The sequence below is a fragment of the Anser cygnoides genome, chromosome 6 (genome assembly GCF_040182565.1).
Source record: "Anser cygnoides isolate HZ-2024a breed goose chromosome 6, Taihu_goose_T2T_genome, whole genome shotgun sequence".
NCBI lineage: Eukaryota > Metazoa > Chordata > Aves > Anseriformes > Anatidae > Anser > Anser cygnoides.
This window is the reverse complement of record NC_089878.1, coordinates 61,688-87,874: the sequence shown is the minus strand read 5'-3', so window position 1 is coordinate 87,874 and position 26,187 is coordinate 61,688. Positions and strand designations below refer to the sequence as shown.

Genomic DNA, 26,187 nt, shown 5'->3' with positions numbered 1-26,187 from the left:
CCCTGCTGCTACTCGCTCTAGAAGAAAAGGAATCATCGGTTTGGTTACCAAATACCCGCTTCTGGAAACCAGAAGTGTTTTGGTCTCTCTTCCCTTCGAATGACTCCACACCTCTCATCAGATAATGGATTGCTGACCTAGAATCAGAGAACATCCCAAGGTGGAAAGGGCTCACAATAATGAGCGAGTCCAACTCCTGGCTCCACACAGGACCACCCCAAAAGCAGAGCCTATGTCTGAGAGCATTGTTCAAACACTTCTGGACCCCCGTCAGGCTCGGTGCCACGACCACTGCCCTGGGCAGCTGTCCCAGTGCCCGAGCGCCCTCTCAGGGCAGCACCTGAGGCGCACGGGGCTCGGCGGGGCGGCCCGGGAGGGGAGGAGGACGGCGGGGCGAAGCGGCCGCTCCCTCAGAGCCGTCTCCCCGCCGCCTCGCCCGCACGTCGGGGCTTTTTCGTGTCGGGGCTTTTTCGTGTCGCGCCCTCGGGCTCTCGCCGCGGGCGACATGCCGCTCCCCAGCGCGGACAGCTTGCGCGCGGGGCCTGCCCGCGGCGGCGGCGGGAGGGAAACCCCAACCGCAAAGCCCTCCCGGCAGGGAGAGCTCGGGGTGAGGGCCGGTCCGGCACCGACAGTAAAGACACGCCGGAGGAAACGCTCTGCTTTTAGCCGTGAGCACCGCGGCCAGGTTGAAAAGGCGTCACGCTGGAGCTCCGAGTTGGGCGGCGTTCCGAGGCCGTTGTGGCAGTTGTGGAGACGGCCTCGGCTGAGGTGGCGGCTGCTGTCGCTGCTGTCCCCTCTGTCTCCGCTGTTGCCGCTGTTCCCGGCGCCTGGAGACCCCCGGCAGCCCCCTGTGACAGGACCTGTGGCCCCGGGGAGCAGGACCTGTGGCCCCCTGTGCCCGCCGCCTCGTCGGCCATCCCGGCAGCAATCCTGCCAGCACAGAATAGCTCACCGGCTTTACGTGCGTTTCAGGGTAAAGTGACGATTAACTTCTATTTCCTGGCTTGGGTGCTGCTTTATTCTTTAACGGAGCTTCAGGTTTAAAGGTTAAACTCAGTTCTGTCAAGGTTAAACTCAGTTTCGTGAATGGCATCTTGGACAAAATCTTAAGCTGTGATTGACTCTCTGCTTAACAGAGGCCAAACGTGTACCTACTGAGAAGCAGGTCATAGGTGATAAGCCCTCACAAATTAACTTGCTATCACAAAGTGACGCCCAGAAAAAGTGTATTCAAAAGCTAGGCTCATTACAGAATCACAACCAAGCCATCATGACTGGTGCAGTAGACAGTGAGGTAGAGGGTGAGCCCTGGAAAGACAGAAGTAAAGTAGCAGCGAAATGCAGGTACCTTTGTGCACACGAAGCAGAAAAGCGCAGGCAGTAAAGTAATAGTGCTCCATTACTAGCGTGAGCAACAATTATATATAAATCGCAACCATTATCTATTAGATAATAGGTAATAATTAATAGATAATTGCAAAGCTCCAAAAATGCAATAAATAACTGATTCCCCTCAGAGAATGTCATTTGCATTTTTATATTAAAAAGACTCCAGAGTTGTAATGGATTAAAATCCTACGAAAGTGAAAGAAATGGCATCAGCCACTAGTTCTGCAGAAGCTAAAAGTAATACTGATAGAGTTTTGATGGAAATTTTTCCTTTGTGTGTTTAGTTTGGGGATTCCTTTTAAATCATTCATACCAGCAATTTAGTTCTTCAAGGCCGTTTCTTTGAGATTAAGTGACAGGACTTCTACTACTCTTTTCTTCTTGGAATGCTTCTTGGTATTCTTACGTCAGCCAGAACATTTGTCTCTGTCGCAGATGAGAACAATGACCATAGTTAACAAGCCCAAATCTTCAAAGTCTAAAAAGCCATCTTCAAGGCGGTCTGGCAAATCCAAGAAACCGAGTACTAAAAAACTGATGTCACGCACCGCAAACTGGGGCCGGATACCACCTGCAGAAGATTCAAGCCAAGTCTCTGTGGCCCAAGTGTTAGTAATAGAAGAAGAAATAATACAATATTGTTTAGTATGTTACATTTGCGATGTACTGTTCCGAGGCTGCGCTTGGAAGATACAAAATATATGTGCAAGGGTAACATGAGAATGCACCAATTCATGATGAGGAGTAAGGAGGATTAAAAGAATGCTCAATTTGCAAGACATCTAGATAACTGGGGCTTCTTGGACTCTGGGAACTGGGTCAAACCAACCTTGCGGTTTGGACTGAGACCAAGGGCTCAGAGAGCATGCGTGAAAAGGAAAGGTTAAAAAGTTCAACTCTGATGAAGACATCTTACTTCATCCCGACGACCACCCGGACGACCACCAGAGAGTGATACGCAAGCGCAGAAGGACTGATAAGATAATTAGCATACGAAGCGAGGCTAGGTGGAGCTAGGAAATGAATATGCATAGATGAGTTGTGAAACCTAATGCATATGTAGTATCTTAGGAGATAAAAGAGAACTAAGAGAACAAATCAGACGAAGTTAGATTTGGGCAGGCATGCCTCTAACTTCCGGCGCCTAATAAAGCACCTTCATATAATCACTTTGTGGATTATGTGTTTTCATGAACGCTAACATTTTGGCGACCCAGATGGGACCTCGTGGGCACTGCTGAGGCGGCTAGCGAACTGATCACGCTCCAGCCGGCACCGAGGAGTTTCTCGGGGAGCCATCGGCCGCGACCGACCCCCGCTGCTCACAACGTACCTCTGAAAGGGTAAGAAAAAGGTGCTTTCTGGTAATCGGTACCGATCTGGTCTGGGAGCCTGCCGGTCAGACGCGGCGAAAGCCACGCACGGTTGGGCTAGGGAATTCCCGTGGTAAGCCTAGGCGCCGTCCGTCAGACAGTCGCGAAAGCGCTGCAGGTTCGGCATCAGTGGTCTGGTTTTGCTGCAGGCTCAGCATCTGGTTCGGTTCGGTAAAAGCTATAGCTGATAATGGAAAAACTTAAAAGTATTCTGGGCGGTAATGCTTCGGTACCGCGATCCTCCCCTTTGGGCTGTTTATTAGCACACTGGAAGGAGGGGTGTTTCGGGCAGGAGTTACAAAAGGGTAAACTGGTTGATTACTGTAATGTTTGGTGGCCACAGTATGAACTAGAAGATCAAGAAAGTTGGCCAGAAAACGGAACCTTACAGTACAATACTATCTTACAATTAATGTTATTTTGTGAGCGAGAGTGCAAGGGGCCTCTCTGTGTGATTGCATGATTGTGTTGTGAGTGAGACGCAGCATCGCTACGAAGCGAGTGCGGAGTTCCGATCCGCGGTTCCGTATCCTCCGCGAGGGGAGCGGCCGGAGATGAACGAAGCGCATGACAGACCGAAAAGAAGTGCTGCTTTATCCAAATGTTGATTGGTGGTGCCCAATACACGGGCCCGGCGGTGCATCTTGCAATCCTATTTCGTTCTTAAATGTTTTGAGTGTGACAAGGAGGAAGGTGGGAACATTATCTAAGTAACAGTTTAAAAGATTCGGTATATTTGCGGTGGTGTTTGGTCGGTTTCCCAAGTATCGGGGGAGGGGGGCTGACTGATTATCAAAGCGGTAGAACGGAGAGCCACTTCTTTGGTGGTTCGGGCCTGAGCCCTGGGAATTTGGTAAGAAGGGGGAGAGTGAATTTATTTAGGCCTCAATACCTTTTAAACCCCCGTCTTGATGGATACACAGGAGTGATTCCTTGTTTTGTGTAGGCTTACTAACAAAGTGCATGAGAAAAATTAGCATTCGGCTTGAAATTCGGCCTTGTTGAAATGTAAATTTTGTGGAAAAGGTGGTATTGTTTGTCTAGAAGACGGAAGGCTGAGTGCTTCAGGTGTTTTTCCGAAGTCCTGTGGATTTACGATTGGAACGGGGCTCATTAATAATCTGAAATAGTGAAGTTTGTATGTGGAGTTTAATCCCAGAGAATTGGGACATTTGAGAAGACTAGGAAAACATAGTAAAAACCTGCAATAAAAAGGTTTGCGTGGAAATTGAAACAAGGGACAGTAATTAATATAAATAAATAAAAGGGAATGGGAAATCAAGGAAATGGGTAATATCCAAAACAAAGACGTTTTAAAGAAAGCCTCCTTGGGTGTATATTGGCACATTGCAAGGATATTGTCGGAAGGGGGAGTGGAGGGGGCGCGGAAAGCAAGAGGATTTCCACTAAGTATTGCAATCAATTGTGGCCACTATATAAACTAAATGGCCACTTTATGGATCAATCGACTATAACAGTGTCTTGCAATTAATGTTGTTTTTGAGGAGAGAAGGAAAATAGGATGAAATGTTGTATACTGATATGTTGTTTCAGCATCTTGGAGGGAAAAGGTATGGAATTAAGTTGGTCCCTGACTGAGCCTTTGGTGTTGGCATTAGAAAAGTACAGGCTGGAGGAAGATAAAGGAAGTGTTAAAAGGGTTGTTGAAGGTGTTAAAGGCTGTGTGGCATGTAGTATTTAACAGAGCTGTTTGAAGTTGAATGAGCAGGGAAAGAGGATGTAGGAATGTTAATAGTTCCGCCTCAACCCGAGGCTGAGATCTCAAAATCGCGGTGTGAGCCCTCTGGGGCAGAGGGACCATGATGGGTCCGGGAGAGAGTTGTCATGGAAACAGAAAAGCAGCTAACTCTTAAAACAACCTGAGTTCCTGTGTAAACTCAGATTGCCAATGGGACCGCTCAGGGAACTTTCAACCATTGCATTCCCCTGACCGACCCCTCCCCGCCCCCCCCCTCCGAGACCCTTACCACCCCGGAAGAAATTATGTAAATACCAAAATCTGGTTAAATTGGGAATTGAGAATCTGTTCCAACAAGGTCCAAAAGAAAACCCTATGGAATTTTTGAATTTTTGGACCAACTTTGAAATGCAATGGAAAAAAAAAAAAAAAAAAAAAAGACAGAAAATTTGGACCTGGCTTCAGAAAACAAACAGAGGCAATTGGCTAGCCTCTTCCTAGGGCAATCGGCCCCTGATATCAGAAAGAATTTGTCTTAGGCTGCAGGATAAACTTACAACAGTCAGAAATGACGGGGACCTGGGGCATCTACCCTAGCAGGTCCACTAGTTGAAATAAAGCTAGGAAACGAAGAGAGAGGCTTGAATTTTTTGTTGTTGGTGGTTACAGGAGCTTCTTTCTCTGTGTTAATTAGTCTGTAAATGTAATAGGAGCAACATATTCAGTGTTAAATAGTTTAAAAGGACGATTGGGAACTAAGACAACTACAATAATTGGAGCCACAGGGAAGGAGGAGGAACGGCCATTCTTACAACCCCTTGATTTGCGTTTTGGGGGTAAGGAACTAACCCATGAATTTTTGTATGTACCAGAATGCCCGATTCCACTCTTGGGACGGGATCTATTAGCTAAATTAGATGCAACAATAACCTTTGAGGATGGAGAATTAATAATGAAGGTACCTGAGTCCAAAGTAGGACAAATCCTAATGATCAAAGATAAACCCTTTGTTAATATTCCAAGAGAAGTAGAAAATGCAGTTATACCAACAGTATGGGAAACAGATATACCACGGAAGTCGAAACTGGCACAACCGGTAAAGGTGGAATTAAAGGAAGGAGCCAAACCTGTTCGAATCAAACAATATCCACTTAAGATAGAAGCTAGGCAGGGGACAGTGAAAATTATTGACAAATTTCTCAAACATCAGATTCTGGAAGAATGTAAATCGGAATACAATACTCCAATTTTTCCAGTAAGGAAGCCGAATGGTGAGTATAGATTGGTACAAGATCTTAGAGCAACAAATGAAATAACAAAGGACATTCACCCGGTAGTGGCTAATCCTTACACATTGTTAACATCTGTGAGAGAGATATATAAATGGTTTACTGTGATAGATTTAAAGGATGCCTTCTTTTGCATACCTCTTGATAAAGATAGTAGAAAATTATTTGCCTTCAAATGGGAAAACATATTGAAGTTTTTGTACCACATATGGTAACAACTGTTTTAGAACAAAAGGGGGGCCACTGGTTATCACCCAGCCGAATGATGAAATATCAGGCAATACTAACTGAACAAGATGACGTAACCATGAAAACAACTAACCTGTTAAATTCAGCAGTATTTCTAGGAACTGTTCCAGAAGAAGGACTGTTGGAACACAATTGTGTGGAAATAATCGAACATACCCATGCGAGCCGCGAGGATTTGAAGGATGTACCCCTTGAAAGGTATGACTGGGAACTTTTTACTGATGGTAGTAGTTTTGTGGAGAATGGAACACGATATGCAGGGTATGCAGTAACAACCCTGAAGACAGTAATCGAAGCAAAACCTTTACCACCTGAAACATCAGCACAGCGAGCAGAACTGATAGCCCTAACTCGAGCACTGGAACTGAGTAAAGGAAAGATGGTAAATATTTGGACAGATTCAAAGTATGCTTTTGGAGTAGTCCGTGTTCATGGAGCATTATGGAAAGAAAGAGGGCTGTTGTCCTCACAAGGAGCCAATATAAGCTATCAAGAGGAGGTGTTAAATTTGATAAATGCGGTACAAAAACCAAAACAAGTGGCTATTATGCACTGTAAAGCTCATCAAGGAGGAACCTTGAAAATATCAGAAGGGAGTCGGCTGGCAGATCGAGCAGCTCGACAAATTGCTCGGGAGGTGTGGAATGTAATGGCTTTGGTACCACTCAAGGTAGGCCCACTTGTCTTAATCTTCCCAAGGAACCAAGATATTCACCAGAGGATGAGAAATTAGTACATCTCCTAAAGGCCCGAAAGAACTCTGATGGACGGTATGTAACCGCTACGGGCCAGGTAGTAATACCCCCCTTGGTGATGCGAGAAATACTTCAGACAAGACATAATGAGTGTCACTGGGGTGCAGAGGCAATGGTAACATTTTAAAACGTAGCATCATCTCTACACATATATTAACAATGGCAAAATCAGTAATGTCAAAGTGTGAGATTTGTCTGAAAAATAATCCAGTAGCAAGAAAACATGCTGAAATGGGAAGAGTTAGAGTAGGAATAGAACCAGGAGATTACTGGCAAGTTGATTTTGTAGAGTTACCTAGGACTAGGGGATGTAGGTATTTGTTAGTAGGGGTTGACACCTTTTTCAGATGGCCAGAAGCCCTTCCCTGTCACACCAATCAAGCTAAAGAGACAGTAAAATGGTTACTGCGGGAAATCATTCCGAGGTTTGGGGTACCATTAGGAATATCCTCGGATAGGGGGCCGCACTTTGTTTCATCTGTGGTTAAAGACGTAAGTCGGCTATTAGGAATTTCTTGGAATTTACATACTGCATGGAGACCCCAATCTAGTGGACAGGTAGAAAGGATGAACCAAACTCTAAAGGGACAGATCAGTAAAATCTGCCAGGAAGCCAAAATACAATGGCCACAAGCTTTGCCTATAGCTTTACTGAGAATAAGGATAAAGCCAAGGAGTGGAATGTCAGTAAGCCCGTATGAGATTACGTATGGAAAGCCTTATGAATCCCCAGAACCAAATCCTAATATGCATATAACAGGGAGCCAGGATGTTTATAATTATATATTGTCTCTTGGTAAAACTTTAGCTCAACTTCAAAGTGTTCTGGTGTGGAACCGACCGTTGGCACTGGAAAATCCTGTCCACGACTTTCAGCCAGGTGATCGAGTGTACATTAAAAACTGGAATGAAGAACCCCTGAGAGAACGGTGGGCCGGACCTTATCAAGTATTATTGACTACTTTTACAGCTGTAAAGGTAGAAGGGGTGGATGCTTGGATTCATTATACTCGGGTGAAAAAGGTTCCCGAATTTTGGTCAGTGCGAGCAATCGGAGATACAAAACTACAGATGAGGCGCGTATAACCATACAATGTTGGGGTTCTTAACAACAGTAACGATAACAGTAATTGTTTTGTGTAAATACCTTGTAATTGGGTTCCTAGAAATACCAGGAAGATATAAGAAAGAGGAAATATTCAAAGGAGAAAATGTTACTTTGGAATGTGGAATGCACAACGATAAACCGATAACAATTAGCTCTCTACAGGTGGTCTGGGGAAAAATAAATGACTCCGGACAGAGCCAGGAAATATACGTAGACACCACCAGGGACAATACAGGATTGAAGGCTGGATGGAAGGGGAAGGCGTACGTAAGTATAACCATAGAATTGGGCCAACAACTGAGAGGAGCTACCACCTTAACCCTGTTTAGTGTTACTAAAGTCAACAAAGGAAATTGCCGGTGCGTGGTAACACATGAAAATAGCACAGATTACGGGATAAGAGAGATATTGGTATATCCAAAATTGGATAAAGGAATATTAGTAGCGCACTGAAAAGGATCTAGAAGAAAAAGAGAGGGCCAGGTACCATGGACACAAGTGGTACAGATCCCACACAGGCAACCATCAGAGAATTTACTGGTAGGATTGATTAAAGATTTTGCCATAATGAAAGGAACTGATAGAATTACTGCTTGTTTGCCCATTCCAAAAGCAACAGGGGACCCGCTTGAGTGGGGTATAACCACCTGCCACTGCCCCAAGTAAAAGGAAATGAAACAATTCAATGTAAAGAAGTGAAAGTTCTAGAGAGGATAAATGTTACACAATACTATAGGAAACTGAGCCCCCCAACATCAAGGTCTGAATGTGAAAAGAAGAAGAACTACCATTTCATAATGATAGGCAGATTTAAGAATGTGGGACAGTGTTATTACGACGAACTACGTGTAGTAGAAGGAGTTAGAGAAAAGATTGTTTGGGAATGTCAAGAGAAAAATGAGCCAAAAGGAATGAAAGGGTGGGATAGTGATTGGACAGTAAGTTTATTGCAGAAATTCCAGTATGGAGGGAATACATCATGGTGTATTAAATGGCAGGGAAAGCAGAATGGAACTGATCAGTTTTATACAGTAAGCCGGGTTGACAGTAGTGGTAGACAAGAGTCAACAAAGGTAGCTTGGTGGACTTGTGAGAAGAAATATACTTGCGACAATAATAATGAAGACATCGAGCACTTACTTCCGGTATTGATAGCTCTTAGGGCAGGATGTGCTTGCCGAGGAATTAAGTACAATTTGGAAAGAAATAGCCAGGCTAGTCAAGTCGCAGTGGATTGTAGCTATAGTACCATACAAAGTCCAGGACAATTTGTATGGGCAGCCAGTAATGGAACTTGGACTACACACCCACCGATAGATGGGGAAGTAAAAGAAATAACTCTAGGACTCCCTCCCCACACTGCGTCCAATATGGAAAAAGTCTCCTTTTAAGGGAAAGTTGGAAACCCTACAAATTAGTAGGGCAAAAAGAAGTTTAGAAGAAGGGGCAGATGAAGATACATGGCATGAACCCTCGGATGGAGTAAAATTCAGTTGGGCGTTAGAATCTCTATTTGCACAGGTAGCTACTTATCGAAATAGGGAAATGATTTATAAACTTACAGGACAAGTGAGTAGGCTTGCGAGAGCCACAAAAGAAGGCTTTAGAGACCTTAATATCCAACTACAATCTACAACTAAAATGGTGCTACAAAATCGATTGGCATTAGATACACTGTTATTAAAGGAACATAGAGTATGTGGATTTCTAAAAGATCGTATTGATCATTGCTGCATCCACATTCCAAATGTGACTATTGATGTAGAACATGACATAGAACAACTGGCTCGAGTGGAACAAGATGCAGAACAGGAAGAGAAAGATATGACAACAAGCTGGTTGGATAAAATTTTTAGTGGATGGAATATTAGTAATTGGGTTAAGTCCTTACTGGAGACAATAATTATATTGGTGATTGTAGGGGTACTAATTTGGTTAACATTTATAATGCTGAAAAGTCTGATTCTAAGGAAGACAACCTGGAACCGGACAGTGATGCAAACTATTGCTCGGTAAATGGAACCACATCCTCAATATCCTCCACCGGCATCTAACAACTTTGGATTTCAGAGAAAGAATCTGAGGAACCCAGGAGGTGAAATGGAATGAAAACCGAATAGACAAGATCAGTTTCAGATCAAGTGAACCCAACCAGAAGGGTGAACGTAACATAAAGCAGAAGTGGTGGACTTATGAAATGTTGTGACAATCCTAATCTTTGTAATTTCCTTGATTCTTAATGATGTAATTTTCCGTGGTTATATTATTGGTGAGCACTGAGTGTAAAATATTTTAGTTAGTTAGTGAAAGCATTTGCCCTCCTCGAAAGGAGTGAAATGCTTTCAAAGGGCGGAAATATTAGTAATAGAAGAAGAAATAATACAATATTGTTTAGTATGTTACATTTGCGATGTACTGTTCCGAGGCTGCGCTTGGAAGATACAAAATATATGTGCAAGGGTAACATGAGAATGCACCAATTCATGATGAGGAGTAAGGAGGATTAAAAGAATGCTCAATTTGCAAGACATCTAGATAACTGGGGCTTCTTGGACTCTGGGAACTGGGTCAAACCAACCTTGCGGTTTGGACTGAGACCAAGGGCTCAGAGAGCATGTGTGAAAAGGAAAGGTTAAAAAGTTCAACTCTGATGAAGACATCTTACTTCATCCCGACGACCACCCGGACGACCACCAGAGAGTGATACGCAAGCGCAGAAGGACTGATAAGATAATTAGCATACGAAGCGAGGCTAGGTGGAGCTAGGAAATGAATATGCATAGATGAGTTGTGAAACCTAATGCATATGTAGTATCTTAGGAGATAAAAGAGAACTAAGAGAACAAATCAGACGAAGTTAGATTTGGGCAGGCATGCCCCTAACTTCCGGCGCCTAATAAAGCACCTTCATATAATCACTTTGTGGATTATGTGTTTTCATGAACGCTAAGAACAGGAATGTGAACTCCACAGGTTGCAAAATGTATGAGGAAAGAATATTTCACGTTGATGATACAGCATTAAGAGAACGTGGGTTATTTTCAGCACAGTGCTGTCAGGTGAGCTTCATGATACAGAGCTACGAGTCCTTTGGGAGAAAGGAAAAATTACAGTAATGTATGTAATAGTACTTCTGCCCTCCTTTTTTCAACAGGATTCTTAACTGAAACGATTTCTATATACAGGAAGAAAACAGTTAAATTTCTAGGTATCGATACAAAGATACCAGCCTAAAAAGCATACAGGTTTAGTACAACATTTACTTTATAGTACAACATTTTATTTAGGACAAAATCAGTCTAGATTTTAATACAGTCCCACAAAAAAAATCTAGTCGTGTTCATAACAGCTCATATTGCTTTCTAGGTTTTTTTTTTTTTTTTTTTTTTAATTGGTTCAACAACGAACAGACCATTTATTGTAGTGCGTTATGGAACCTCGGCTGTGCAGACTAAAGACCTATGATGCCAACATCCTAAATTTTATTGCCTTTCTAGCAGCAGGAAGCCCAAATAGCCCAAATGCCAAATGTTCATTAAATGCATTACTGTCCAATGCACTTCATTATTCCCATGAAGCAAGAAAAGATCCTTTTAAAAAAACAAACAAACAAACAAACAAAAAAAACACATGGTGCATTAAACGCACTCCATATGCTATTCCGAGCCCACTGCTAATACAATGCTCAAAGCCAGCTTCTACAGGTAAAATCAGACAAGTAAGTTTGTCTCACAGAATCACTGCTGTTCTTTCACCTTCACAGCTATCCAACAGATTTAAAATACTGTTAGAAAGTACTCACATGACTGGCTGTGCTCAAGAGAAAGCATGTAATTGGCAAGTGGGGGGGTGTAGGTCAAACACTGTAGAGTAGCATTAAGAAAACACGTGTTGCCAAGATTGTACAGGCCAACTCCAACACTTTGTGTTTCTTGCCAATCCATACGTATCTTCTCAGGTGGAAAAAGAATCCTTTGTGGCGGAGCAATTCCATCATTAACAACTGCAAGAAAGTTATATTTAAAAAGAGATTTTGTTTGTTTGTTTCTAAGAAAGGTATTAAGTATATATAGGTATAGTGAATATATAAAGTATGTATAGGCATAGTAAAAATACTATTCTGCGGGAGCACCTAGAGGAACTAGCTACAATCCAAAACAGAAAAACTTATTGCAGACACCTTTAATACCGCCATCTTCAAATTGGCTGGTCAACACAACGTTTTGGGAAAAAAAAGTTTAGTCGACCATTTTAATTTTTCTAAGGCAAGGCTAACTGCCATCCTGTTTTTAGTATCTAACGCCAAGTTCCTCTCCAGCTATAATCTTTAACCTGATTACCTCAACTACTGCTTTTTTCCTTATTATAACTTCAACCACAAACTTAGACTTGAAATTATATGGTAATAAATGCAAGGACAATGTAAAAACAAATAACTAGGAATGACGGTACCCCTACAAATATCAGATCTTTTCCTGAGCAATCTTAGCATTCAAAAACCTGTGAATAATGGAACCTGTGAATAGCAACAATCGAACACTTTTCTTTGCAAAACAGAAAAGATATGGATGAATCAGTGCATTACAAAATGCTCCCCATATTTCTCTGTCGACTGTAAATATATCAAAATTAATTTCTGTAACGTCAGTCACTTCAGTTGCCTTAGGAGAATCGCTTTGGAAGTCTTTATTCACAGTAGTCCCGTTCTCTATCAGTGCAACAAGTAAGAACTGCACTTTCTACTTTTGTTTTGAAGAAAACGGAGGCAGGATAAAGCGCACACTTACTTAGATCTCTTTGGGCAAAAGGCTTAGATTTTTCAGAGGATCTACAATAAATAGCACCTCCACATCCCTGGGCCACAGAGACTTGGCTTGAATCTTCTGCAGGTGGTATCCGGCCCCAGTTTGCGGTGCGTGACATCGGTTTTTTAGTACTCGGTTTCTTGGATTTGCCAGACCGCCTTGAAGATGGCTTTTTAGACTTTGAAGATTTGGGCTTGTTAACTATGGTCATTGTTCTCATCTGCGACAGAGACAAATGTTCTGGCTGACGTAAGAATACCAAGAAGCATTCCAAGAAGAAAAGAGTAGTAGAAGTCCTGTCACTTAATCTCAAAGAAACGGCCTTGAAGAACTAAATTGCTGGTATGAATGATTTAAAAGGAATCCCCAAGCTAAACACACAAAGGAAAAATTTCCATCAAAACTCTATCAGTATTACTTTTAGCTTCTGCAGAACTAGTGGCTGATGCCATTTCTTTCACTTTCGTAGGATTTTAATCCATTACAACTCTGGAGTCTTTTTAATATAAAAATGCAAATGACATTCTCTGAGGGGAATCAGTTATTTATTGCATTTTTGGAGCTTTGCAATTATCTATTAATTATTACCTATTATCTAATAGATAATGGTTGCGATTTATATATAATTGTTGCTCACGCTAGTAATGGAGCACTATTACTTTACTGCCTGCGCTTTTCTGCTTCGTGTGCACAAAGGTACCTGCATTTCGCTGCTACTTTACTTCTGTCTTTCCAGGGCTCACCCTCTACCTCACTGTCTACTGCACCAGTCATGATGGCTTGGTTGTGATTCTGTAATGAGCCTAGCTTTTGAATACACTTTTTCTGGGCGTCACTTTGTGATAGCAAGTTAATTTGTGAGGGCTTATCACCTATGACCTGCTTCTCAGTAGGTACACGTTTGGCCTCTGTTAAGCAGAGAGTCAATCACAGCTTAAGATTTTGTCCAAGATGCCATTCACGAAACTGAGTTTAACCTTGACAGAACTGAGTTTAACCTTTAAACCTGAAGCTCCGTTAAAGAATAAAGCAGCACCCAAGCCAGGAAATAGAAGTTAATCGTCACTTTACCCTGAAACGCACGTAAAGCCGGTGAGCTATTCTGTGCTGGCAGGATTGCTGCCGGGATGGCCGACGAGGCGGCGGGCACAGGGGGCCACAGGTCCTGCTCCCCGGGGCCACAGGTCCTGTCACAGGGGGCTGCCGGGGGTCTCCAGGCGCCGGGAACAGCGGCAACAGCGGAGACAGAGGGGACAGCAGCGACAGCAGCCGCCACCTCAGCCGAGGCCGTCTCCACAACTGCCACAACGGCCTCGGAACGCCGCCCAACTCGGAGCTCCAGCGTGACGCCTTTTCAACCTGGCCGCGGTGCTCACGGCTAAAAGCAGAGCGTTTCCTCCGGCGTGTCTTTACTGTCGGTGCCGGACCGGCCCTCACCCCGAGCTCTCCCTGCCGGGAGGGCTTTGCGGTTGGGGTTTCCCTCCCGCCGCCGCCGCGGGCAGGCCCCGCGCGCAAGCTGTCCGCGCTGGGGAGCGGCATGTCGCCCGCGGCGAGAGCCCGAGGGCGCAACACGAAAAAGCCCCGACACGAAAAAGCCCCGACGTGCAGGCGAGGCGGCGGGGAGACGGCTCTGAGGGAGCGGCCGCTTCGCCCCGCCGTCCTCCTCCCCTCCCGGGCCGCCCCGCCGAGCCCCGTGCGCCTCAGGTGCTGCCCTGAGAGGGCGCTCGGGCACTGGGACAGCTGCCCAGGGCAGTGGTCGTGGCACCGAGCCTGACGGGGGTCCAGAAGTGTTTGAACAATGCTCTCAGACATAGGCTCTGCTTTTGGGGTGGTCCTGTGTGGAGCCAGGAGTTGGACTCGCTCATTATTGTGAGCCCTTTCCACCTTGGGATGTTCTCTGATTCTAGGTCAGCAATCCATTATCTGATGAGAGGTGTGGAGTCATTCGAAGGGAAGAGAGACCAAAACACTTCTGGTTTCCAGAAGCGGGTATTTGGTAACCAAACCGATGATTCCTTTTCTTCTAGAGCGAGTAGCAGCAGGGATCCGCTTTACAATATGCTGGCAACAAGGAAACGAAGAATTGCAAACAAGACGTAGGACTTGAGCAGCAGCTTGTATACATGCATCAGCTTATAAATGAGCACACAGCTGAGCGATAATGCAAAAATTGGACAAACTAAGAGAAGACGTTAACTGTAAATTTTATAGGTATACACTTTACTATGACGTAAGAACTGGGCAAGACCTTTCAGGGAAAAGAGCTGTTGGCATGTAATTTGAAGTAAGCTTCAAATCCCAGAGGATGATTTTGTTGGAACTTTATTCAGCTGAAAACGTGGAAGCCTTGTTTCTGCTTGTGTTAGTTACAGCTCCAGTTTACTTTGGTTGGGAGGGAAGGCATTCCAGGCTAATGTGCTGTACCTGTTCCTTCAGCTCGTTGTCCATAAACGGAGGAGCAAATGAAATTCTTTGAATCTCCATTAAATGCAGCACTACAAAGCGGAGTAGAGGGCGATTTGGCACTTAATTTTTCTGTAAGCAGAAAACCCAACAGAATCTCCACAACAGTTTTCAAATCTTGTCCTGCAGTAAATGACCAGCTGAGTGAAGCTTGCATTTAGAGTATGTGCTCCTACGTTAGAGGGAAATAGCTTTTCCTCTTCAGAAGTGCAACTGAGTGGTGAACTGGCAGCTACGTAGGGAACTAGTTGTACCAAAGGGTTTGTGTTGAAGGCACAGAAAAATATGCAGGTCCCAACAGTAAAGGATTGTCTGTAGGCATCACACTGAGTACAGATGTTGTCCGCGAGTTCGTGCCCAGTGCACCGCGCCAATAAGCACCCAGAGTCGGAATGCACACCAAGGTCTTTTAATTACATAATTAATTACAGAACTCTGCAGAGTCAGGTACTTGGCTATCTTTCGCAAAGCAAGCACACCTCTGACTCGAATCACCGTCATTCATACACAGGAAACTTGTGAAAACTCTCTCTTTGGCTCCTTTTGATTGGTTATTACAGCTCACCTAACTTTTCTCTACTGAGCTTGCGCATTACAGAGGAACACCGGGGGGGGGGGGGGGGGGGGGGTGGTGGTACAGGAGGAGGGGGACACACACCGAATCCCACATTAGCAAGGATTATCATTTTGACAGGTGTGATTTCTAATGTGTTAATGACCCTTAATGAGCAAAAGGTTACTACAGGCCAGTCTGGAGCTGGTTTTCTCCTTCTTGTTTTTTCCCTTTTATCCCTTCTCTTCCTTGCTTCTGCTAGCTCAAGGCTACCTGTCTCTCTCCTTCCTTATTTTCTCAGCTAAAAGACTACACAAGCTACAGGCCTCCCTATTTTCTTCAAGGTTTCCTTGCTTTTCTCCCAGCTTTGGGACTACACAGGTGTGCTGTGATATTTGCCAGTATAGCTAAAACTCATGCCAGTCTGCTCACGCACAATAAGCAGTAAGAGTTAAGGACTGGTTTCATCTGCTTTTTACATAGTAACATCCTCCTTATGTTTTAGATATGCTGTAGTTAAAGCTTAAAGTAGTTCAAGTAGTTAAGTTAAAGGAGTAAAGTTACTCCTTGTGGAGTAATTGCCTTAAGTGACTAGGCATTATAAGCACCCCTCCATCCCAAAAGCTACCCGCCTCCAAGGGGCAACCACCCCTCACTGAGCACATCCTCTGAATTTCTCGGAGCCTGTACCTTTAAACGCAAGCGAGGTAATTTCTACCAATCACAACCAAGATACGCATGACTGGAGTCACTCAAGCTCCACCTAAAAGATAGAAAATAATATAAATTGGCTTAAGAGAAAGGGAATGTTGGGGAAGATACTGTCACGAAGGATACCTTCTGACATCAGTCGACAGGCTGAGCCTCTCACCCCTCCCCCCCCCCGCCCACTGGGATGCTGCGAGGTAAGATCTGAACGCTTGGTTATACCAGGCGTCTCCACGGAAACTTAGAAATCTCTAGCGTCTTTATGCTTTTTAACATCTTAATACCTAGGCCGTGTACCTGTGCATTTCATGCATGCTAGCTTGCTTTTGCAGACAGTGAATTTATCACTGGCAATCCAAAGGACCTGTGTATCTGTTGCCGTAATAAACTGCACTTAATTGCATTGTTCCTGGCCGTGACAGTTCTCCTTGAACGCGACTAGAGCGAGGGCGTGCTGCGTTGGTGGTGGATCCGTGGCCGTGATAGTTCAGTACCCTGAAGCCGACCGCACCCGTAACGGTCAATCGGCTACACCCCTTAATGCGACACTACTAAAGGAAGAAGATGACAGGGCTTGCATTAGGCACGAGTTGCATTAGGCTTTGCATGTGAAAACATCCCCAAATAATTTCACATGGATTTAACGTTTTTAAAGGGAAAAAAACAGGAAGGTGTAGTCTTTCTGTAAGCTACAGCCCTAGATAGTTAAGGCATCAGCATTCATTCCTTTGCTTGACAACAAACTATGAACATACAGAAGAGTTAAATATTTTCATTGCATTCTTAAAGGCGATTTTTCAGACTTGTGCTTCAGTTGTTGGAGTTGAAGAAATTGGTAGACGCCCTTACTTTTACGTTAAGACCAAAATCTTTATCTAAGATTGTGTTATCTAACACAACTAAATTCCCACCCCCACATGTCTTTTTGGAACTTCTGAAAGATCTTTCTGCAGTCCCACTCTGATGGTCTTTCAGTTGTTGAACCTGAGCTGTGCCTACCGCACCAACGAATGCTTTCATGACACAGTATTTTGTCAAAGCAGTTTTGCTTCTTGGAGCTACAGAAGCAGCTCTGGCTACATGATAGGGAACTGTGCTGCACTGGCAAAAACAGACTTACTTACAGACTTAACACCACTTGCTAACTTGATCTATTTCAAATCTCATTTTAACTTTAAAGAGCAATCAGTTTTGCGGTTCCTGTCTTACTAAGTTGCCTTGTTTTGCATGGAAGGTCAGCCTGTGAATGTTTTGCTTTATTGCATGCTTCAAAAAAAGGCTGAGAGGAAGAGACTGGAGGAACCTTTTCTATTCTATAGACTTTCCCCCACGAATGTGGAATTGCAGGCTACTTGGATGAATGTTCGAATGTAAGGGAGCAAGCCTCAGCCAAAGGAGGTAGAATCCTTGCTTAAGAGGAAGTAGCAGTGTGGGGACATCTTTGCTTAATGGGAGCCGTTTAAACTCTTCATAGAAACTCAATAAGCTCTACATCTTATGTTTGGAAAGCAGTATGGTTACGCAGCTGCTAACCTAATGACTTGAGTCTTCTGCTCTGCAACCACGTTTTGTTTTCAAGCAGTGCATACATCAGTTTAGGCTTTGGACAAGGAGATTTGTAATGCAAATAGTGATAAACCAGAATCAGTGCTACTGACGAGTGTAATGGTGAAATGCAGCAAATCAAGTGTTCCTGGAGAACTGTGAGATTACAAAACCAATAAGCCATGAAGCACTTTTTTTTTTTTTTTTTTAATCAATTCTTATATGCTGAAATAACACCTTCAAGAAAATCTGTTTATCCAGCCAGGCGACGGTGTCTACCTGTAAGCACAAAGGAAACGCCTTGAGAGTTCGTTTGCTGTATTTGAAGTTCTTATACCCTGCAGAAATAATTATTTAGAGTAACATGTAACTGAGGAGATCGTAGCAGGAAGTATATTATTTCTAGCATTAAATTGCTGCCCCGTTGCCAGTGCAATCTAGGGAGAGAACTGTATATAATAGTTAAACTCCCCTGGACTGACTTAAATTTTAAAATATTCTGACAAAGTAAGCTCTAAATCACTTGACATTTTGAACAGTTTTAAACGGGTACAAAACCGAAGCTTTATAAACCAAGCAGCATTTATAATGCTTCATATATAAAAACAATGCCTACTTTTAAGATTTGTTACATATCTATGTAGATACGCTTGCTGGAAAAGCCAGGTCTGTTGTAGACCAAATGCTGCAGATTAAGACTTGTGGCTTACCAGTTTCATTTCTGTATTTTCTTGGAAAATGTTTCGAGTTAGAGTTTAAATATAAAATGTAAATACTGTACAGATATATATTGAAATAAGTATTCCTTGGTGTACACAGGTGATTTGCATGACAAATACTCTGTATCGATCATTGTTAAAAACGCAATGTTCTGTGTAAATCCACTGCGTATTAATCTTTTCATTTATCATCAAGAGCTGTTACTTAAGCCTGGACATTCTCAAAAACAAAGTGTGAAACTATATACCATTGTGTAGCTCCTCCTTTATCAAGAGTACATGCAAGATAATTGCTCCTTTTTTTTTCTTTCTAGAGGATGATCATAGAATCATAGAATCATAGAATATCCTGAGTTGGAAGGGACCCTTAAGGATCATCAAGTCCAACTCTTGATACCGCACAGGTCTACCCAAAAGTTCAGACCATGTGACTAAGTGCACAGTCCAATCTCTTCTTAAATTCAGACAGGCTCGGTGCAGTGACCACTTCCCTGGGGAGCCTGTTCCAGTGTGCAACCACCCTCTCTGTGAAGAACCCCCTCCTGATGTCGAGCCTAAATTTCCCCTGCCTCAGCTTAACCCCGTTCCCGCGGGTCCTGTCACTGGTGTTAATGGAGAAAAGGTCTCCTGCCTCTCGACACCCCCTTACGAGGAAGTTGTAGACTGTGATGAGGTCTCCCCTCAGCCTCCTCTTCTCCAGGCTGAACAGGCCCAGTGACCTCAGCCGTTCCTCGTACGTCTTCCCCTCCAGGCCTTTCACCATCTTCGTAGCCCTCCTCTGTACACTCTCCAACAAGTTTCATGTCCTTTTTATACTGTGGTGCCCAGAACTGCACACAGTACTCGAGGTGAGGCCGCACCAGCGCAGAGTAGAGCGGGACAATCACCTCCCTTGACCTACTAGCGATGCCGTGCCTGATGCACCCCAGGACACGGTTGGCCCTCCTGGCCGCCAGGGCACACTGCTGGCTCATATTCAACTTGCTGTCTACCACGACCCCCAGATCCCTCTCTTCTAGGCTGCTCCCCAGCGTCTCATCGCCCAGTCTGTACGTGCAGCCAGGATTTCCCCGTCCCAGGTGCAGGACCCGGCACCTGCTCTTATTGAACTTCATGCGGTTGGTGATCGCCCAGCTTCGATTTTATTTTGATTCGATTTTATTATTATTATTATTATTATTATTATTATTATTATTATTATTATTATTATTTTTTATTATATTTTTGATTGATTTTATTATGATTCGATTTTATAGCATGGATTATAACCGCTCTTGCAAGTGACCTTCTTTTAAGCACAACAGTTTAAATGATCAGGTTACAGAGAAAACCCTTTCACTGCAAAATAGATTCAATAAAGACTTGTGGCTTACCAGTTTCATTTCAAAACCCAAGGTGTTGGGTTTGATGGAAAAATGGTTGGTTTGGATGGTAAAAAGGTCGTCTGTTTTGATGGTAGGTTTAGTCTGAGTATTGAAGGCTTCCATCAGTAAGCTCTGCATCTGAAAGACAAAGGGAAGAAATGTCATTCCCTGTTGTGATACTCAACATGGAACTGTCTGGCTCAGTGGTTTTCTTTCTAAAGAGAGAAGTCACAACCCTGCACACGGCTTGATCTGCTCTCTAACTACAGGGCTGAACGGACTGTTGAAGGCAGCTTCCAAAGCCCTCCCATTAAACTGACTGCATTTCAGTTCCGTGCTAAAATTGGTCAACTGTACAGAATATTAGGACAAAGCTACCTGCTTTGATAGCAAACGGTAGATCTTAGGTAAGTTACATTCATTTGAAGGTTTGACTGGACGGCATCCTTGTTTTACTAGTGATCTTGTGGTCAAGCTGACCAAATCCTAGCCACAGAACAGAAGCGTTCAGAAACTGGCTAGAGAGAGCACTTATTAGAGAGAGCAGGAATTTAACTGCTTTAACGCTGCTCTTTCTCTCACGTATCTGGAATTTCCTTAAATCACAAATTATCACTAGCTATCCTTGTTAATTTATTCAAAGTAACATGAGTCCAGGTGAAAAGGCACACTCTAACAAGTCCTCAGTTGTTCCTAGTCTGCTCCTAGCTTACTTGAGAGGTTCAATACAGTAAAAAATAAATGAATAAATAAATAAATACCCTGCTGAAGTGGCCTTTTTTCAGATTAGATTCCACCATTCAGAAAATCCTGCTTAAGAGATGTTTTTTCTTTTCTTTGAAAGACTGACCTTCCCCCACATGAAACTAATTAGTATCTTTAGGCTTGATGAAATACATGAATTCCTCAATTTACCAAAATTGCTTTGCACAGCCCTCCCATCCTGCTTATGTTGCAAGCAGCGTATCTAAGTGGGGTACTGTTGGGGTACATCTCTTTCACTCATGTAGCCCAGTGATCCCAATGCCCTGGACTTGTGTAATGTGTGCAAGACATTTACTTTCTCCCTATACTTTTGACTGGTTTAGAATAAGCGAGTTCGCCATCTGCTGGCCAGAGAATTCACCGAAGCCCAAAGAGCATTAGAGCAGACGCATTTTCTTCTGTGCTATTCCTGATTTATCAGCTAGAAGAGACACAGTTTAGTACAATCAGGATTCTTTTGACATTAGTAGCATAAAAAGTCTATTTTTGCAACACTGGTATTTGAAAGACCTCCGTTCAGTCCCTAATTTTGTTCTTGATAATGGGACAGATTGTATTAATGTTTGCAAGAATGTGTGAACAACCAGCCTCCCCTCCATGTCGTATTTTAAGATTAAAACTTGTGGTCGTCCCTGTCTCAAAACACAGTCATGCTTTGCAACAATCGCACTCCCTCTTTAGCTTGAAGGAACTTGTCAGTGCCAGAATCTACTGACTATGGCAATTTACTTCATCATCCAAACCGGGGCAGAATTTTTGAAAACCTCTAGCAAGATTTCACTTCTCCAAACATTATGTAGAAGACATTCAGCTGTAAAGCAAGAAGATGAAGTCCTTTGTTTCCTATGCCAGAATGACATTTTCAACACTGAACAGGATTGTCACCGACCGTTAACTGGTTGTTAAGTTGTGGCTAGGTATAAAATGTAGAAAATGTTTAAAAATAAAACTTGCCTTTGGATAGTGAACTGTCTTCTTCGGGGATTACTTCAGTTACCTGTAAGAGGAAAACAGATGATTTGGGGGGGTTGTTTGTTTTTAAGAACGGGTGCAGTCTTGCCAGTAATTTAGCTGGTATTTTTCAAAGTGACCTCTTAGAAACTTTACAGCACTGTTGAATCAACATGTCTCTAACCCTACAATTAAATAATGCTAAAAGATGCAGCAATTTATCTTCCTGCAAGTGCTTATTAAGATATCTGAGTAACTGCGACCGTGGCTTCATCACAGATATATATATATATATATTTAATACTACACACTTCTGCTCAGAAAGAAAATCACGGAAAATGTAAAATTTCATTTGAGATGCTGAATTTGTTGCAGTGTGAGATCTTCTTCATCACATGATTCTATTCGTAATTAAACCATATTATCTACTGAGAGACCAAGATTACGACAAGAACAGCACAGAGTTCAGCATGAAGCCGATCAGGAGCTCAAGTTTGTACTTATTTTTTTGTAAGGAGATGTACCAAGCTGGCTTTTTTATTGTTTCATCAGCACATTTCTAAGCCTATACGAGCAGGGGAAAAAAAAAAAAACAAAAAAAACCCAAGTAGAACAATTGCAGGGCTCCTCAGTTTACAGCATGAGGTCGCTTTTTCCAGGTGAAAAGCGGAGCCATAAGTGGCAGTACACTAAAGCCCTGGCACGTGGAGATCCGAGAGGAGAGCTGTTTGGCCCTCCTTTTCACTCCTGGGAACCACATACCTCAAAACCCACAGACTATGGGATATATCTCAGAGAAATCTTGGGAAAGGAGAGCATGAAGAGCATGTTTGTAAATTTATTTCTCCCTGGGCTTCTTCTGCTTCTCCAAGAAATACTTGTTTGAATATAACTTTGGCAGCAGTACTTATGCTGTTTTGCACCTACCACATTTAAAACTCCTACAAAAAACTGAAAAGTTAGACTGAAAAGCATCTCTTTCCGTTCTACTTTGTAAAGCTGCATGTTTTCCTCATGCAAAACAACAGGGGAATGGAAGCTAGAAAAGGAAATGCTGAATGTAAAACAAAACAAAACAAACCTCAGCCCTCCAGGACAAAAGCCGATAACTAAGTGCTTTCTAACATGCTGATTAGGTTTCAAGAGGATACCGCTTTAAATAAGTGTAATTGTCTGTCCATAGGCAGAAGCTGAATAATGGCAGGATGAATATCTATACTTAATTTTTTGTTACTGTCTTCCTGTAGCACACAGGGACTTGTTACGTTTAGGGAAAATGCTAACCTAATGGAGGGTTTAAACCATAAGCTAGTTTGTTATACCAAAATGACTGAGAGAACAAAGCATAAAGTGTTTTCAGATTTCTAGTACACCTTGATTGCTATCCATTAAACTTAAGACAGGTTAAACAAAGCACAGGAAATAAGAGAACTCCTAGTCCCACAACTGGCAAATTGTGCGCACACTTTCCATTCCTGAGAAAATAATACACAAACCTGAAAAATGCATTTAACTGAGAAACGAAGACATCCTTGTCCTATTGGAAGACTAAGGTGACAGCTCTTGGGCTCAGTGATTTTCAGATAAGCTCCAGTCTTCAACTTGCAGACACCAGTGACAGCTCCTTTTTTTGCATTGAAAGGGAAAATGTTTCAACAACACATTGAAAACATACTTAAGGGACAAGAAACAAAATCAAGACTGCAGTGAGAAGGAAAACAGAAAAACAATACTGGGAAAAAAAAAAAAAAAGAGAAAAGAGAAAAGACCTTGGTCTTTGTATCGACCAACGAGATAAGCCTTACACATTTTTAAGTTTATTTTTGACGACTGATTGATGCGTTACCAGATATTAAGTACTAATCAAGAGCAAATATTAACACTAGTAAGAATAAATCCGATCCACCAGCCCTTATTCAAAATACATCAATTTCTAATTTGGAGACAACGTCTCTCTGACAAGGAAGTAGAAAAGCTGTAAATACCGATATAGTTTCCTCTCCCGATGTTCCATATACATACCGACGCTGTTCCTACACCTACACTCTGAGCATAAATTTATGTTGACATGAGTATCGGGTGTTATTTCTCTCTCTGTTTGCCTTGAGAGACTCTCCTCCTGTCCACTGAAAAGTAAACTCAAGATTCCAGATCAGTTAAGACAGTTGCTAGCCCCCCATTCAGAGTTCTGCAGCAGCACTGTTCAGATTTTTCAGCAGTCTCTTTACAAAATGACCACTTATAAGTGTACAAAAACACTTATCACCTAGCTTCTCAGTAGGTACACGTTTGGCCTCTCTTAAGCAGAGAGTCAATCACAGCTTAAGATTTTATACAAGATCCCATTTTCAAGTTTGGGGTTATTTCAGAAAATCTTTTTGCCTAGAAACAGTACTACTAGTAACACTTGAACTGGTTTGCCAGCACAACCTTTTACCCTGTTAGAAATGATGTTGACTTCTACCTTCATGTAGCATACATAGTGTCCTGTGCGACAGTTGATTCCATGATGCACCAGCACCGCATATAAGGCGTAGAGGAGTGGTTCTCCACTTGACTGAGACATGTAGGCTCGGAGGTCCAAATACTCAGGATATTTTACCTCCTAAAGAGAGACCAAGAAGATAGAAAAATTATATCAGAGTACTTCGCGGACTAGCCAGAGAAAAACACTTCCAAAAAACAGAGACTGGAATTATATGAATATATTTCTTGATTCACTAAAAATAAGTCTTCCCATAAGCAATGTTTAATACTAGAAGTTGCAGACAACTGTTTCCTGATGAATTAGCCTTCTCAGAGGAAAGTATATGCTTCTTGTCAAGCAGGAACTTTACTGATATTAAGAGAAAAATGAAAAAAAGAGAAAATGAAAATAAAAGCAGACCATTTCTCTATATTCTTAAGGTATATTCTTAATATACCTTGTTGATCTTTCCACCTGTGAAATCTGCAAATCTTTTCAGTGATATTGTGAGAACGTTGGAAGAACGGTGTATGGTAAATCTCTTGGATGCAGGAACCATCTTTTTACACCTTAAAAACAAGCAGAGACAAGTGTTTGAAAGCATCTTCTTTTTCGCCCCCAAAACAAACTCCTTTTAATGTCTCACGCATGCTTATGCTATTTGAATGATATTTACTTGCATCATGTGTTTGGTTTTTTCTTTTCATAAACCCATGCACTGCATGTCACGTTTGTTAATACAGAGAAGAAGGTAAGTTTTACCAACAACTCAGAGCACAGCGGGAACAGGAATCTCTCACGAAAGCATATTACCAGGGAGTTATAAAATATAAACAAAAAATAGTAAAAATGAGTTATATATAAGACTAATAACAGTTATCAGCAATGGAAAAAGTACCGTACATGTGCAAGGCCTTTCCTTTTAAGCTCACAAAAAGACAGAAAATTCTGGCTTTAAGTGTGACTGAACCGATCACACCTCAAAGAGCACGTTAAGGAAGGACCATGCAATTCAGATGTGAGGTGCTATTACAGTTCTTTCTCTTCCTCAGACATCACTTATGAGAATCCTGAATACGCTGCATGTTGCTTTCTAGGATCCGCAGGCCAAGACGAACCTGGGATTAAATTGCTTTAATAACCTATTGGACGCTCTTGATTCGACACCCTAATTTCCTTAGTATCCAACAACAAGAAGTGGATACTGCATTTTTCATTTAGAGGGGTCAGGCATGAATCCTACAGAACTGAGCCGGGCACTCTGTGCTTTTCTGAGGGGATGTTTGACTAACAGCTTGTTTTGCCAAACCATCTTATGCAAATGTTCAATTGTTTCTCACATACGTAGAAACATCTTACATATTGATCAGCACAGAGAGCGCCTGAACTCAATAGGCTTTCCCTGTGCACGGGTTAGGCTTAAGGGAGCTCATTTCAGACATTAGTCCACATCGACAGGTTTCATGGTTCAAGAGCTGTGCAAGACGCTGTTTAGAGAGCCAGCACAGGCTGCTAACATTCATTACCACAGAGCCAGCTCACATTCCCTGACACTCAATCTAACTTTGTTTCACAGTGAACGCTAGGACCTGCAGCAACCTGCTGCTGCCTTCCACGCCAAATCATTCTCCATAGCTCCTTCCTTCAGCTCACCACTACTTACTGGGCATGTCTTTTCACTTCTGCCAATATGAATATTTCAGCACGCAGCTACACGCCTAGGAAGCTTGACAAGCCATGGTGCAGACAATGCTACGAGAAAAGTCCAATATCAGCTAATAGCCACTCTTCTTAGATTTCCAAAACAGATGTAACGTTTTCAAGTTTGGGATTATTTCCGTGCACCAGTTGTTTAAACAAAATGAAGCAACAACAACAACAACGAAGCTGCGTCTCCTTATTTCTAAATGAAGTTAAAAGATAACTTATGCTCTAAGTCATGCAATACATAAAACTAATATCTAGCATTAAGGCATAATTAGTTA

General features: G+C 42.7%; 2 protein-coding genes and 1 long non-coding RNA gene across 5 annotated transcripts; 1 reads left to right on the top strand and 2 right to left on the bottom strand.

The window, feature by feature from the left end:
• LOC136791084 (uncharacterized) lies at positions 1-3,462 on the top strand. Of its 2 annotated transcripts, none has more exons than XM_066999383.1 (2): positions 1-973; positions 1,801-3,462. In XM_066999383.1, the coding sequence occupies exons 1-2, from the start codon at positions 233-235 to the stop codon at positions 2,107-2,109; spliced, it is 1,050 nt and encodes a 349-aa protein (XP_066855484.1). In that variant the 5' UTR covers positions 1-232; the 3' UTR covers positions 2,110-3,462. The 2 variants fall into 2 exon arrangements, with proteins under 2 accessions (XP_066855484.1, XP_066855485.1); XM_066999384.1 differs by having other exon boundaries at positions 4-973; positions 1,825-3,462.
• A 7,027-nt stretch (positions 3,463-10,489) lies between these two features.
• On the bottom strand, positions 10,490-14,711 carry LOC136791083 (uncharacterized). Of its 2 annotated transcripts, none has more exons than XM_066999381.1 (3): positions 13,739-14,711; positions 12,650-12,911; positions 10,490-11,865 (listed from the first exon to the last, which is right to left on the bottom strand). In XM_066999381.1, exons 1-3 carry the CDS (start codon positions 14,477-14,479, stop codon positions 11,639-11,641), a joined length of 1,230 nt encoding a protein of 409 aa, XP_066855482.1. In that variant the 5' UTR covers positions 14,480-14,711; the 3' UTR covers positions 10,490-11,638. The 2 variants fall into 2 exon arrangements, with proteins under 2 accessions (XP_066855482.1, XP_066855483.1); XM_066999382.1 differs by having other exon boundaries at positions 11,270-11,865; positions 12,650-12,887.
• A 2,573-nt stretch (positions 14,712-17,284) lies between these two features.
• Positions 17,285-26,168, bottom strand: LOC136791090 (uncharacterized). The gene is made up of 6 exons (XR_010832331.1): positions 25,866-26,168; positions 24,660-24,771; positions 23,232-24,340; positions 21,739-21,781; positions 20,029-20,157; positions 17,285-18,215 (listed from the first exon to the last, which is right to left on the bottom strand). It is a non-coding gene; the product is annotated as an uncharacterized lncRNA (long non-coding RNA).
• Between the last annotated feature and the right edge of the window lie 19 nt (positions 26,169-26,187).